This window comes from Pyxicephalus adspersus, chromosome 8 (assembly GCF_032062135.1).
Source record: "Pyxicephalus adspersus chromosome 8, UCB_Pads_2.0, whole genome shotgun sequence".
NCBI classification, from domain to species: Eukaryota; Metazoa; Chordata; class Amphibia; order Anura; family Pyxicephalidae; genus Pyxicephalus; species Pyxicephalus adspersus.
In genome coordinates this window covers 45,332,437-45,348,778 of record NC_092865.1, presented here as the reverse complement: position 1 = coordinate 45,348,778, position 16,342 = coordinate 45,332,437, and the positions used below count along the sequence as shown (strand labels likewise).

General features: G+C 43.7%; 1 protein-coding gene across 4 annotated transcripts in view; it reads right to left on the bottom strand.

The window, feature by feature from the left end:
- The window catches only part of CACNA2D2 (calcium voltage-gated channel auxiliary subunit alpha2delta 2), a 129,297-nt gene that overhangs the window by 45,335 nt on the left and 67,620 nt on the right, over window positions 1–16,342 (bottom strand). For all 4 annotated transcript variants that reach the window (XM_072420376.1, XM_072420379.1, XM_072420375.1 and 1 more), the window contains exon 4: window positions 4,017–4,076. In XM_072420376.1, the coding sequence (XP_072276477.1) occupies window positions 4,017–4,076 (60 nt within the window). The remainder of the gene's footprint in view (window positions 1–4,016; window positions 4,077–16,342) is intronic.

Here is a 16,342-nt window from a genome sequence, read left to right as displayed (position 1 = left end):
ATGGATGAAGCAGAAGCAGGGAGATCCTTCCACTGCAGGACCTCAGGTGCAGCTTCTTATCCAGCAAGGAGAACAGAGAGCAGCACAGTGGTGAGAAGACCAAATCTGGGGACACAAAGGCAGCAGTGCCTGACCACATACTGCAGATATACAGCTGCGAGGGTACAGAACAGGAGTGCCTAGGCATAGGAAGCCACCCCATATACAGCTTTGAGTCCAATCCAATTTAGCATACATTGATATATTTATCTATTGAGCTGATCTCTGCAGAGATCCCACTGCTTCCACACAATCCCAGGCTCCCTCTCTGCTGGCAGGGGAGAAACCTTTCTACTCCAGCTGTGGCTCCTCTCCATTGAAAACTAACTAGAAGACTTTGCACCCTTTGGTTTTGATGCCCCTAGAAGGTAAGTGATTGAAGTTTCAAGTGTGGGGGAGGGAAGGATGAACTTGTGATTTATTAGTTTTTATCTTTTGGCTGAACTCCTTTCTCTTTTCAATCTTTGTTCCTACCCTCTAAACCTCCTACCCTAAGTGGGCACTGACCAGCCAAAGATCTGTTATGTGGAGAGAGGTTGCACAGAAAAAAACGATTCTTCTCCTGATTTAGCTGCAGGCGGTGCTGGGGTGGTGGGGCACGTGTCGGCCTGCAATGCTGCCAGATGATATTTTGGTATTGGCTGTACAATAATCTGCCAGCCAGACATTTGCGTGCTTTTCAATAGCGAGTGCATATTAAGCACTTTATGTTGACGAGCGGACGGCTCACATTGGCAAATATAGCCGCATAATTAGGGAGAAAACTGATTGTCGGTAATTTATCGTGGCCACCAATAATGCATTGTTGTGTGAATGTGTTTACTCAGGCCGGGGACTGACGATATTTAAGCCTGTGCATGCCGGGGAGGAAAGAATGGCAGGATCCGCTGAGGCGCAAAATTGGAAAAATCCCCAAAATGCCTTAAGCTGACCACACACCTCGTTAATTGATTCTTTATTTGTGAATTTAATAAACCAAAAGCGATGATCAATATCAAGAATTGAATTTTCAGAACTTCGATTGGATAATCATACAATTATCTGATTTGTTGTCAATACATTTCAGCCAATAGAAATTTGGATCATGTGCACATAGGCTTATCTTCCATCAAATAAAAATATGTGGTCCCTTAATAAAATGTTTTCACCCAAGATTCACCAAGAGCTTTCTCAAGATTTGCATATTGTTACACAAGTAGAACAATGGGTTGATTTGCTGAAGGAATACAGATAGTTCCCATAGCGAATTCAGTTATTGAAAGGGATATTTCACTTAATCAATGATTTCTGCTGACTTCAATCAATGACTTCTACTTAAGTTTCCTTACACATGATTGGGTATTCCTTCCAAAGTGAATTTTCATCATACTCACTTAGGTAAGTGAATTATCCTATGCAAGGCAATAAAACACCTTGGTGAGTGAACAGCCTAAATCACTTTATTAAAATATTCACAATATATTATTGAATCCAATGTGAAAAAATGTGTAGATTTTAAGTAAAAGTTGGGTGATTACTTTGCATATAAAAGAATTGGCTGCAGTGTGCAGTAGTATGAGGGACATTAATATCAAACAAGTCATTTGATTTAAATATTATGGGAATTAAATTTAAATTAAGAGTTTATTTATAAATGTTTTCACTCAAGATTCACTCAACTTTTATGAAAATTCACACATATGTTACACTGGACTTAATTAATTATGTATAAATTACCAGTAAAAGTTGATTCACATATTTTTTAATATTCCAATCTGCAGGATTTCAAAAATGTGGTTTGCACGTCACAGCATTCACCGCACTGACATCAAACTGCTGTGCAAAGAGAATGTGTGAAGAGCACCTGTCATTGAGTTAACATTGCAGCAAATCTGCATATCAATGTGCAGATTTATCAAATGCCCCCATATTACAGGCTACCTGTGACCTCTAAATGCCCCCTGGTGAGATGCAGGGAATTGGCTGCAGATATTATATGTGACATATTGCTCCTTCTCTGTATCCCTCACAGTCTTTAATGAGGGGTCTAAATTCCAGATCGCTCATCACCTCCTGGTTCTTGTTATATCTGGAAGACAACGCTGGGCACGGGACAATCTGATCCAAATGACCTCATTCAGTTTTATTAGGGACAGCAGGAGGAGACGAGAGGGGTAGAAGAGGAGTGGGAGAGAAGAGGGAAAAGAAATGAAAAAAGAGAGGAGGAGAAGAAAGAAGGAAGGGAGTGGAGAGATGGAAACTGAAAGGAAATAGAGAGGGGACATGGAGGGATTAAATTGTAAGAAGAGTTATGGAAGAGAAGAGAATGAGCTGAGAACTGATAGAGAACAGAACAGAGATAAGGGAGACTATAGGAAGCGAGGAAGGTAGTGGAAGAGGACAAAAGGAAAAAGGAGGAAAGAAAAAGAAGAGGAAGAGATAGAGAAGGAAGAGGAGAGGGAGAAGGGAGCAAAAATGAAAGGAAAAATAGGGACAGTATAGGAAAGAAGGAAGAGAGGGAGATGGAGAGGAGACACAAGGAGAGGGAGATGGAGAGGAGACACAAGGAGAGGAAATGGTGAGCAGAGATATGGAAGAGAAGAGGATGAGAGGTGAGAACAGAAAATGAACTGGAAGAGAACATAGATAAGGAAGAAAAGAATATAGGAGGTGGAGAAGGCAGTGAAAGAGGACAGGAAGAGGAGAGGGAAACGGGAGGAAAGAAAAAGAAAAGGAGAAAGAGGGACAGGAGAGGAAAGAAGAAAGAAAAAAAGATATAAAGAACAGGGAGAAAGAGGACAGGAAAAGGAGATCATAAAGAAGATGATGGGAAAGGCAATGGAAGTGGGGGGAGGAGGGAAATAAGAAGAGCAAATGTACAAGAAGATGGGAGATACAGAAGAAAAGCAAAATAAAAAAAGAACAGGAAAAAAAAAGTGGAGGGGAGAAAGGGGAAGACAAGGAAGGGGAGAGGAAGAGATAACATAAAGTGTGTGTGCAAGAGGGAAAAAGAAGGAACAAGGGGAGTGATTGGGAAAAAGGAGTGGAGGAAGAGGAAGGATATTGCAGAGGACAGAAAAGGAAGAGGAGATAATATGAAGAGAATAGTAGAAGGGAGAAGGTATCAAAGCTGGAAGGAAGTTGACAGAAGAGGGAATAAGGTGTGTGGAGGGTAAGGAGGGAAAGGAAGGGAAGTTGAGATAGGAAGGAGAGAAGAGATATGGAATAGGAAAGGATGAGGAGAGTAAAACTAAAAAAAAGTTGAATAAGAAAAGAGTAAAAGGCAAATGTAACAAGAAGCAGAAAATAGAAATAGAGATGAGGAAATATTTACTACAAACATCAGAATATATTTAAAAATGCACAAAATACAAATAAACTTTCAAAAGAAATAACAACAAACAATTATCTGAGGGGGTCAAGAGGGCAGTTTTGGAAAAGGAGAAGGAATGTTTGCCTTCCTATGAAATCAATGAGGATTTAGGGTTCTGAGGATGCAAAGTGTTTTGCTTTCCTTTAAATTAATGAGTGCCTTTTATCATCCTTATGTAAATATAAGTAGGAGAAAGACTAAGATATATAAAAAAAAGAAGGAATGGGAAAGAAGCCAAAAAACAGATTGGAGAAAATAGAGAAGATAGCAGAGAAGAGGTAGAATGAGAGAAGATGGGAGGGAGGATGTAGTTGAAATGGCCAGAGGGAGTCAGCAGGAAGTTGGAGGACTTGGCACATTCAGCCTGAGGATAATGGGAGACCTGTTCAGACACAATGCATATTCTGCACATATGGGATGGCAATAGTCTACATTGTGCAGAGTGCAGGGAGGAGGCAGCACTCCGGTACTAAGTGATATATATAGCCTGTGCCAAATTTACTCAGGTTCAAACCTGTAGGTGGGGAGATGGTGGTGGATCCTGCGGAGCACGAACAGAACAAGCAAATATGCGCTGAGGGAAGGAGGATGGGGTCCTGGAAGGTGGCAGCTGAGGTACACTTACCCTAATGCTATCCTGCCAACGGTGAGCTTTCTGGAACTCTTCCGCAGCGCGAGCCAACCTCTGCAAGAGAAGAGCCAAACAACATCATTAATAGCAACGCAATTCACCAGGCCGCAGCTCACCAGGCTGTGATTTTTGGCTGATTTTTGTATTTTCGTTTTCAGCTTTTGGACATTGAGATTTGTAAATGCAGAAAGCCCCAAACTATTTATTAAAGCAAATAGAGCCTGATAAGATTTAACAGATGAACAGCTCAGAAAAGATTTTGTTGTTCTATTATGAAAAATCGAGCTTTCAGTTCTGCAAACTAGAGGAATCCAATGCACAACAGCAATTGCTAAATATTTAATACAATTGATTTTAGATATTGTGATATTGCTTCCACTAGTTAAATGGCTTTCTAGAATGATTTCAGCTCTTGTAGATGCAACAACAGACACAGTATGATCAGGTCACAAGGTCTCAAATCTATCCTCAGGCTTCACACACATTCTGTGCATATTCTAATCAGAGCACAAGTTCAATGAATGAATAACCCAACAGTGATTACACATAGGAGGTCCCACAGCTGGATAAGCCCCCAAATGCTGGAGGGGGCTGTTTTGACTCTCCAACTGCTTCACTTAAAGAGTATGTCAGGGCAAAGGAAAAAAATATTAGTACATTACTGTAATACATGTAGTATTTAATGCATATTTCTCAGTGCTTTATCCATACAAATTCAAGCAGATATACGGGGATCTGCTAGAAAAGCACTTGGCTATACTAGCCTGTGTTGTGGGTTGGCAACATATGGCATTTGTGTGATCTTAAGTTGGTGCCATTCTGCCCATCTGTCCACAATAAACTCTAAAACCCCTCCCACATGCCTCCTCTAACAATGCCAAAGAAACTTTTTGTCTTGTAGTTCAAGAAAGGAACTCGGAGGGCTTATTAGATTCCTTGACATACAAGCACACTCAATAAAGCAGGGATGTCCACACTTTTTTGGCTTGCGAGCTACTTTTAAAATGACCCAGTCAAAATGATCTACTTATTAACTCCTGTGCGTGGTAGAGTTTACTTTGAAAGGCAGGGCTCTGCGATCTACTCGCGTTGCCTTTGCGATCTACCGGTAGATGGCGATCCACCTGTAAGGCACCCCTGCATTAAAGTTTTTCTGGACTTCTAATACTTTTCCTAAATGTATTTGACACATGAGGTCTGGTGGCTTTGCAGTGTGGGACAGTTTTTATTCTGGACTCTAAAGGGCAGCAGAACATGGGGAAAACTAGCCCTCCATAGGTTTCCCAGTGGCCCTGAGAGGGGCAAGACATCAATCTAACATGTCATATTGTGCACATCATATCTCTACATATAGTTTCCACATTTCTCACTCAGCCTAATATAAGTGTCATTATAAAAATGAGGTTTTAAGCCCATCAATCCTTTATTCTGTCTGTCCAACTTTTCTGATTACTTCCCTGTACTTCTCTCTATCCTCCATTTTCCTGGCCTTCTGGTTATTTCTTTTCATTTCCCATTTAGATCCTTGTTTCATGTCTTGTGGTGGGCACTTTTGCTATGTAGTGCTATATTTGTATCCCATTGTATTCCGACTGCATGGAGTTTGTCTGTTCTCTGCTTTTTCCAAGTGCTCTGGTTTCCTTCCGAATTCATAATAAAACCTGTAGGTGATCTGTCTTTTTGCCACAAGGGACCCTCTGTGTCTGATGTGGGGATTATATTGTCGCACCCTGCGGTAGATGTTTCTGTAATATTCATATGTGATAGCTATCTGCTGTACAATACAGGAAATATTTCTCCCATGTCTGTGGAAGTCACCATCTAATAGTTTGCTGCTCTTTGTCTAATTATTTCTTTGCTAGGATTGTGACATGCAGCACACACATTACATGTGAGTTTGGAGTTGCAGCCCCCTCCACACACAGACACAAACTCGCAGTGTATGCGGCACATGTGATAATTGTGCAGTAAAAGCTTTGCTGTACCTGAAAGGCAGAAATTCTGTGGGCGTAATAAGTGGCGGAACACAACAGGAGCTGCCACTAAGTGATGGCAGCAGGGGACGTAACCCGTGTGCTGCCAGAGACCTGTGTGTACAGGGAATGCACCTATAACACTGCAACTAGAAACATCCATCACATGCACTGCAACTACAACCCTCCACTATATTTATTGCAACCTCTACCACACATGCTGCAACTGGCAACATCCACCGTATGCACTGAAACTGCAACCTATCACTATATATACTGGAACCTCTAACACACACGCTGCAACTAGAAACATCCACTGGATGCACTGCAACTACAACCCTCCATTATATATACTGCAACCTCTACCACACATGCTGCAACTGGCAACATCCACCGCATGCACTACAACTACAACCCATCACTATATATACAGCAACCTCTAACACACACGCTGCAACTAGAAACATCCACTGCATGCACTGCAACTACAACCCTCCATTATATATACTGCAACCTCTACCCCTCACGGTGCAACTAGAAACATCCACTGTACGCACTGCAACTACAACCCTCCACTATATATACTGCATCCTCTACCACACAAGCTGCAACTAGAACGATCCACCGCATGCACTACAACTACAACCCTCCACTATATGTATTGCAACCTCTACCACACACGCTTCAACTGGCAACATCCTCCGCATGCACTGCAACTACAACCCTCCACTATATATACTGCAAGCTCTACCACACACTATGAAACTGGCAATACCCAGTACATGCTTTGCCTTCACTACACACACTGCAACTGGAACCCTCCAATGTACACACTGCAACCCTCTACTGCATATGCTGAAACAGAAAACCTCAACCATGCAACCTTCCACAGCACACACAGCAATGTTTCACCACATTACACATACCCCCATTACATACAATATAAACCTCTACTATTCACACTTTAACTAGAACAAAGCAACTGCCAGCATTTACCAAGTGTTCGGTTGCTTTCAGCCTGCACACTGCCCACTATGCACTGCAACCACACAACCTTCAAATGTAGATCTAGAGATAAGTCTGTGCCCAGTGAAGTCTAGAAATGAGCACCTTTATCCGTAGTTAGATCCCGTCAATGAATCCCTAAGCAATGGGATCGAAATACAGGACTATGTGCATTGAGATTCCAAGTTGGGCCCTTGAGAAATTGGGTCTAAAAATAAGCCAATAGGGACCATTATCCAGAGATGGGGCCCTGACCAGTGTGATCCTGAGATCAGACTCTGACATCAGAGATAACCAGACACTGGGAATCCAAGACAAACCCCGGAAATATAGGTTCCAATACAGGTCATTGAGCAGTGTGATCTGAAGAATGGCTCCTAAGAATTGGATTCCCAAGATGGGCTCCTAAGGAGTGAAATCCCAAGGCTGGCCCCTATGAATTGGAATCCCAAGAAAGGATCCATCTGGAGATCTGGAAATAGGCCCTCAGTCCAATGACCCACTGATGGACCCCTCAGCACCATACTCCATAGTCAGAACCTTTTAATTGCCCCTGAGTACTGGTATCTCAAGAATGGCCCCTGGTCAGTGGAATGCCAAGACTTGTCACTGTGAAAAGACTCCTGCACATCAATTTAGTGATTTAGAGATAGGTCTTTCAGTCCCATGATCTAGACATGGGCCCATCAGCACCTTTCTCTGTAGCTGGATCCATTTTTATGTTCCTGAGCATTGGGATTCTAAAATTAGCCCCGAAGCAGTAGGTTCCCAAGTCTGGCTTCTGACTGGTGAAATCCCGAAATGAGCCCTGAGAAGTGGGATCCCAAGTGTGTTTCTTGAGCACTGGGATCCCAGGACAGGCCACTCAGCAGTAGGTTCCCAAGAAAGGCCCCTGAGCACTGGGACTCCAAGTGTGGCCCTCGAGCACTGGGATCTTAAATTTGGCCCCTGAGCAGTGGGGTCCCAAGACAGGCTCCTGAGTATCAGCTCAGTGATCCAGACACGTGTCGCTCAAAACCTTGCTTCATAGCCAGGCACGTGTAAGCCTTCCCGGGTCTCGGCACCAACCCAATATTACATATAAATATACATTTATTCTACTTTGAAATCGGAGACACACCCAGACGCCTCTGCGGCATGAACCCTCGGCTGTGGTATTAAAGCATTAGGAAAAGATCAGTGAGCGGTTAGGAGACTTAACACAGCGAGCTATCGGCGCACGCCGCTCTGCAGACGGTACATGGAACATCGCAGATAATATTCTTAATCCAAATATATAAATAAAAAAAAACAAATCATACAAACAGCCCCGGGGAAAAACTATCAAGTGAGTCGCAATTCTCCAGCTACACACAGCCTGACCTTTTCCAGCCCAATCTACCGCGTTCCGCCGGCCTGCCTGATGGAAAAAATTAATACAATAGATTTTATTTAAAGGGAAAAAAAAGGTCAGGGTGTGTAAGGGAGAAAAAAAATCTAATTTCAGGTTGTAGAAATGCAGACCTTTTCCATGGAGCAATTGTATCCCCCCCAACCCCGTTCTCCTAGCAACCCTGCCCCCACACCTCTCCCCATCACCAACCCCTGACGGGCGCAATCTTCCCACTGTCCTTTATCTTCCTTCAAATAAAAGAATCCCTTCGATGCAAAATGGTCTATTATATGTTACATGTATGGTGATACCGGAGCCATAAGGGGGAAATGGATGAATTGTCTGATAAAATTTTTATGAAACCTATTACAGTGGATGGAAGCCGATCGCAAAAATCGCATAAAAGCTTCAACAAGATGAATCTAAAATTCACAGATTTCATGAAATAGTCCCTGGTGATCCTGCCATTCAGGCAGGTCCTGCTTTATAAGGTGACAACACTTCCCCTTGATTCTGAACTGTGCTCCCACGTTGTCACATGAGCTTTGTATTGAGACTACAAGTGTCTGTTGGTGAGCACATTGCACAGGTGTTGTCACCATCAGAAAACCCTGAGAAATGCCAATCAGCCATTTGTGGAATGTGTGTAGGCAGGAAGTGGCTGCAAATATTAATAATATAAAGGGAACAGAGAACAATATATATCATTCTGTAATGGGTTTAGGAATACAGTAAGTGGCCTTAGAGGGTGGGCTTTTAGTAGTTATTGGTTGGGGTGTTGGATTCCTTGTAGTAGATGGGAGGTGGTGATGATGGTTTCGTGGGGTGAGGGGGTTTAAAATCATTAAATCATTAAAAGAAAGTGAAAAAGTAATAGGAATACCCCTCCCCCATCCCAGTCTATCAGTGCTTTAGAAGAATGATTTGTGCAGAGTACCTCTTTAAGTCAGTACAGCATTATCAGATCCCTTTTTTGGCTTTTTTTTCTTTTTTTTTCCATTTCCCCAGCATTGTACCAGGAAATCGATAGCTTTCACCTTCCACATGGAGAAGACATCTTATTATTAAAGCTGCGATAGAAGCTCCGCTGACAACGCGCCCCTTTAATTCCCCCAGCTCGCCCCCCCTTCCATTATACGTTTTTCGTCTTGGCATAAAACGACTAAATGACTCAAAACGATGAGGGATTGTTGGGGAAATCTATAGGTAGTTTTCAGATGGAGCAATGAATCAGAAAATGTTAATTTGTAGCTCTGTGGAAGTCAGAGATCTATCGCACTTCACAGAAGGTTAAAAATTTCATGCTGCTAAGTGCTGAGTTGGTTTAAGTGCTAATTACGGATATTAGTGCTGAATTCAGGACCGCGGACAGCGACCGGCACACACACGCCCTCTCAGTAGCCCTGACCTTGGTGCTGAAACTCACTATAGTGTCACTTGCAGGATCATTCCTCTGTAGTTATATATAGTGTTCAGGGACCACTGATTACACCAAGGTGATCTCAAACCTCAGTCCTTGCATTCAGAATAAACACAAAGCACACAATCATATCTAATATTAATAATTACTATATTGTAAAAGCGTTAGTAGATGCAGTTAGTCTGTGTAGAAGCTGCTGGGTGTTGTCACTATTTCAAGCTGAACACTAGAGGGCAGCAAAGTGACTGCAATTACTAAAAAAAAAAAAAAACCTTATGTCCCATGATTTCTTGCATTGAGTATCATAGATGGGCGTGGACACACTTGTAGTCTCAGCTCTCTACGGGTAGCTACAAGTGTGGCTACAAGGACAACGGAGCATGAATTGTAGCCACAGGCATTATGGATATACAGATTTCTGCAAAAGAACAGGGGACTTTTTAGGCATGGGACAGAATCATTAAGACATAAATTATATATAGATACACTTTAGACATTATTGATTAGATAGATAGATAGATAGATAGATAGATAGATAGAAAAGCTTTTATTAGATGTTAGTGTTGGATTTACTATAATGATCGGCATTAGAATTTGTTTTCTGCAGCTAGCGAAAGTATCAAAACCTAAGTAGCCCCACCTAGTTTAGGGTCTATGATGAGGGTGGAATGATTTCCCCCAAATGTCTTTGTAGCCCCGATTGTCTCAGCACACATTCCCACATATGATATCCTGTCCTTTCCATAATAAAGATCATTGTGCCTAGACCCAAACTCCGGGGACTTGACGTCTCGTGTCCTGTACCTGGTCCCACCGGGAACATCGCTCCTAAAATATCAGGCACAAGAGTCTCCTTGAGCAGATTAACATTAGCAGTCTAATCAGCAATCAGATATCTCATAATTTTCTGATTAGCTTTGATTAAACTCCCAACTCTGCCAGAGCACGAGGAATCCTCCGGAAGAAGAAACACAAACATGGGAGACGTGGCCCCCAAATCTATCCCAAGGAGCAGGGGAAAGAGGAGGCGAGGAAGAGAGGAAAGGAAGGGAAAGGAAAAGAAAAGAAAAAAGAAGGAAGAAGGAAGGGGAGGCAGGAAAGAAAAGTAAGGAAAAAAGGAAGGGGGCTGCAGGTAAAATAGAAATAAGGGGGAGATGAATGGGACAATGAAACGATTGTGGTGGGGGAGGGATTGAAGGGAATGAAGAAAAGGATACAAAGTGATATCATCCCCAGGAAATAAAGATTCTGCTACACAGAACAGATGCCTTAAAATAAGATTTACCCAGAGAGGATTAAAGAAACAAAACAGCTTGAAAGCAATCTCTGTCTTCTCTCTCTGTGATCTTCTAATTATTAATGTATCATTGTTCTGGGGCCTCATCTGTCCAGATGTCATTGTTCTGGGGCCACCAAGTTTCAGTTTATCATTGGTTTGGGTTCCCCAGAGTCAGTATATCATTGTTCTGGGGCCCCAAGTGTTAGTGTGTCATTGTTCTGGGGCCCCAAGTGTCAGTTAATCATCGTTCTGGGGCCCCAAGTGTTAGTGTGTCATAGTTCTGGGGCCACCGATGTCAGTGTGTCATTTTTGTGGGACCCCAAGTGTTAGTGTGTCATTGTTCTGGGTCTCCATCTGTCAAGGTGTTATTTTTCTGACCCTCAAATGTCAGCCTGCCATTATTCTGCACCCCCAAATGATAGTGTGCAATTGTCCTAGGTGCAGTGTCAATGTGTTCTGGGGCCCCAAGTGCTAGTGTGTCATTGTTCTGGGGCCCCCGATGTCAGTGTGTCATTTTTGTGGGACCCCAAGTGTCAGTGTGTCACTGTTCTGGGGCCCCAAGTGTCAGTGTATCATTGCTTTGGGACCCCAAGTGTCAGAGTGTCATTGTTCTGGGGCCCTCAGTGTCAGTTTATCATTGCTTTGGGGCCCCAAGTGTCAGTTTATCATTGCTTTGGGGCCCCAAGCGTTAGTGTGTCATTGTTCTGGGGCCCAAGTGTCAGTGTGTCATTGTTCTGGAGCTCAAAGTTTCAGTGTTTCATTTTCACTGGACCCCCAGTGTTAGTGTGTTATTGTTCTGGGTCTCCATCTGTCAGGGTGTTATTTTTCTGACCCTCAAATGTCAGCCTGCCATTATTCTGCACCCCCAAATGATTGTGTGCCATTGTCCTGGGTGCAGTGTCAATGTGGCATTTTTCTGTGGCCCCAAGTGATAGTGTGTTACTGTCCTGGACCCTTTAAATGTTAGCATGTCATTGTTCTGGAACCCTAAATATCAGTTTTTTTGTGTATGATTGTTCCAGGGCCCAGTATTAGTGTGTCATTGTTTCCACACCCTTAGGTGTCAGTATGTCATCGTTAAAGATCCCAAAATGTTTGTGTCATTGTTAAAAGGCCCCCAAATGTTTGTGTGTCATTGTTTCAGACCACAAAAAGTCAGTGTGTCATGGCTTTGGGACTCCATATGGATTAGGCCCTAATCTAATGACATTTCCCAGAAATATCCCGGAATCAGACTCTTGGGGCCCTCCCTCACCTTTGCTTTACAATATCACAGCCAATCATTTCTCTGCCCCCAGACAAGCAATCACAAATCTGTGTATCTGACATGAAACAAGTGACACCTGGACCCCATACACACATTTAGGACAGGTGTGTGCACAAGGCAGGACACGCACGGTGCATTCCAGGTGCAAACTTAGCGATTTGTTAGGATTCTGGGTATGTAATTAGCTCAGGGTGACCTCGGCAAAGAAAAAAAAAAAAAAAAAAAAAAAAAAAAAAATACTTCAATGTTAGCGAGAAAATATCTCCTAATGTTATGCAAATTGTCAGAGAGGCAATCAGACCGCACAGCCCGACCAGCTACTGCCAGTGTAGAGTAATTTGCATGCAATTACCCAGAGTGCCCTGAGAGTGCCCCTCCCTGGCTCCTGGAAGGGACATTAGAATGGCAGAGATAGGACAGCCGCATTGTCCTTATTGTGTGCAGAACTGCTGGGGGGAAAAGAACGGAAGGTTTGCTAGGTGAGAGCCCCACCCAGGAGCCACTTCAAAGCTGGAAGCTGAAAACTCAAAAAGCAGCGCAATGCCACGTTCTGCAATCCTCTGATACACCATAAATGATACCAACTGTAGACCCCTGGAGTTCTCTGAAAAGCGGCAACCCCGGCACTTCTACAGATGAGCGCCGCATTCTGGGATCGTTATGTCTTTCTAGGACCAAGGGCCATTCTATGATTTCCATTTACCACAATGACAATAATGATTGATGACCTGCAGATGTGAGCAGTGGCATCCAATGTAACAGGGATGCCCGGGATGCCCAAATTCACAAACCACCAACAGGCTTCAAAAATCTTAGATATGTTGCTTGTTATCAGGAGAAACAGAGGGAAGTCAAAGACACAAATCGGTCTATTTATAAATGTTTTCACCTAAGATTCACCCAACAGTTTTCTTACAATGGATACATTAGATGTGTGAATCAGCTTGCATTATTATTTTATACAATTTTGAAATGAAACCACTGTAAGATGTGTGAATTAAGGGTAAAAGTTGGGTGAATCTTGGGGTGAAAACATTTAGGTCTGCCAGGGATTTGTATAATATAGCATATATAGGAGACTAAAAATATGATTGATACAGTGCAGACAGCCAACAGAGGGCTCCTGTGCAGAACTGATTTTGGACCGCTTGCTGAACGGACTTGAGGCCCCTGTGCACACTTTGCATCTCCCAATGTCCACCACTAGATGGATAACATTTTGTCATTGTCTTGGTGATCCTGCCAATAACACATTTCCTGTTGCAGGGTTCTAATGCTCTCCTGTGTCCACATAAGAGAAACACTGTCACCCTAGGACATAATTTGGACTACAATCCCCCTCCCCAATATTCACAATAGAGATGGAACATTATTCAGTAACAAAAGAGTGATTTTTTTTCTGGGTTTCAGGGTTTGGTGCCTCCTAGATGAGAAGACATTTTCTCTGGATATGGAGGGTCGGTAGCTGTAAGATGGTGGCGGTGGGGCGGGTATACACGGTGTCACTGCTCTCTGTCAGTACATGGCAGCACACAATGGGCGCTGTGCCCTTCACACGCTGTAATCTGCCTCCATTCAGCAGTTCCTCTGGTCTTGTAATTATCTTCCATTTCCAAAAGAGCAGCACAAGTGACACAAATCACCCCCAGCGGATCAATATCTCCCTCCAGGGCCCGGCCGCCTATTGTGTGAAGGGGTCGGGCAGCTTCGATCCAGCTGAGAACAGACGGTAAGCAAGGAGAGAACAGACGGGCGGACGGGGTGGCACTTTGTCTAGAATCGTTAACCCGCCATCCCTATCAGATGTGCCAAGTCGGAGGCCTCCCATCTGCCCTTACTACCGACGCCTTGTCAGTGCCAGACCCAATGCCATCTTATAAGTGCTGGTCTGGGGCCAAGCATGGGACTCCAAACAAATAAGGGTGTGTCCCCAATGAAAATGCCACCCTAAAGTTTATGCCAATCTGTCAGTGTAAAATGTTTGCTATGATTGTAGCTTGGTGGCACCCACTGACTGCACTGAAAAAAAAAAGTTATATCCCTGCCTGTTAAGTGCTCCACTGGTACCATCAGCCATGCAAAGCTCCGTTGCTGGCAGATGCCAAAGATGCCACCTTACTATCATATATTCATCACTATACAACCTGATCACTGCTTACCCAGCCCCACAATGAACTCCAGCCAAATATAACCACCTAATTACATTCCACCAATCTGGGTCAATGCCACACCGGGCACTGCCAGTCTCAATCTCACCATTCAGGTGCCAGATGGCTGAAAGTAAATCTAAACTCAATCACTAAAACCCCAAATAATAATAATAAATATATTTAATCTTCCTCAATCTGCAGCTTACATCTGACTTCCAGACCTCTGCCTTTGCCGTCCAGCCTCCCGTTCATCGAATCTGCCCTCCAGCCTCCCCTTTATTAAATCTGCTCTCCAGCCCTGCCCCTTTTATTAAATCTGCTCTCTATTGTCCCCTTTAATAAAATCATTCTCCGGCCTCCCCTTTAATAAATCTGCCCTCCAACCTTTCTTTCAATAAATCTGCCCGTCAACTTCTTTGCCCCTACCCTCCCCTTTGCTCTTGTCCCATTGTACTGGCTCCCCTCCTGGACTGAGTTTACTTTAGTTTGCATTAGAAGCTGCAGCAATTCAGACCCTGCTCAATTTCCTGGCTGGCGGACATCCATCATCATCTAGCCCCTCCCTCCCTGGCAGTCATAGAGAAGCACAGAGACCCAGTTTCAAGTAATAATTTTGTTATGGAGGAGAGGTTTGCTTAGATTGGAGCCTTATGAGGCAGCTTGGAAGCAATAACTTTATTTCTTTTTATTACTAGTAATTTGTGGTGCTGATATGAAAAGTGATAATTTTTCATGCAGAATTTAGTTTTGAAGAATTTGTCATGTTGATCCTCTGTACTCCATGACCATCATACCCAGACATTTCTGCCACCAGCGAGTCCCCATCTATGTTGGCGCCGCACCGCCATCGCTGAGTGTGCTGTGTATGAAGTGGAAAAATCATCTCAATACGTCATTTATCACCGCAGAGGCCTCATGCATTTTAATACAATTCTCACAATTTACAAGTTTCTGGGAAATTACTGATTTACACTGCTATAGATTCATCTCCAAGAGTGGGGGGGGGGGATCAGGGGGGTTCAAGTGGGCCAATCATAAGATAGAATATTCCTCATATTCAGTGCAACATTTCCAGGTATTCATCACCTCTCACGAAGATCCCAGTACTCCGTCATAATAATGCCATTGTCTGCTTTTTTTCTCTGGAAGACCAACACCATCTTTATACAGGCATCACCTAGGGTTCCCATCTACTTCCTGGCTCAGAGGTGGACACCGATCATCCCTGGCTGCAGCCTCTCACCTTGTGACCAGATACAAAGTTACATTGTTGCAGTCTGATCACTGGGAAAGAGGACAATGGCATCCAGCAAATGCTCCATCCTAACTAACTGTGTAGGCAGAGTGAACGCACTTTACCCAGCAAAGCGCAGGTGATGTCACCGGTGTATAATGTCACTTGTGTTTCTGTTGCTCGTTTTAATGACTCACATGCTTCATTAAGTAACAAAAGGGACAAATTGCCTCCTTTCAGATATGACTGAAGTCTAATTATTGAGACGTGCAGCCGCCACGTCCCCCCTTGTCACTGGCGCCAACATTACCTGGGCTGGGAGGGATTCTTGGCCCTGTCATTACTGAGCAGAGGACAACGGCGATGGGTGACATATCGCTGGCACTTGTCATCACATCACGGCGGAGGGCACATGTCTCCGCTCGCTCACTCAGTCGGGGGGCTGCCAAATGTGTCTGGAGGTCTTCCTGACCTCAGAAAATCTTGCTGGCATCCAAGAGGTTGTCCATCACCCATCACCATAAGATCTGAGACACCTCCGGCTTGCAGAAATATCGCGGCGTGGAACGGATGAGCAAATTCTGGAGTTCCGAATGACGCTGACCCCCCCCCCCCCGCGG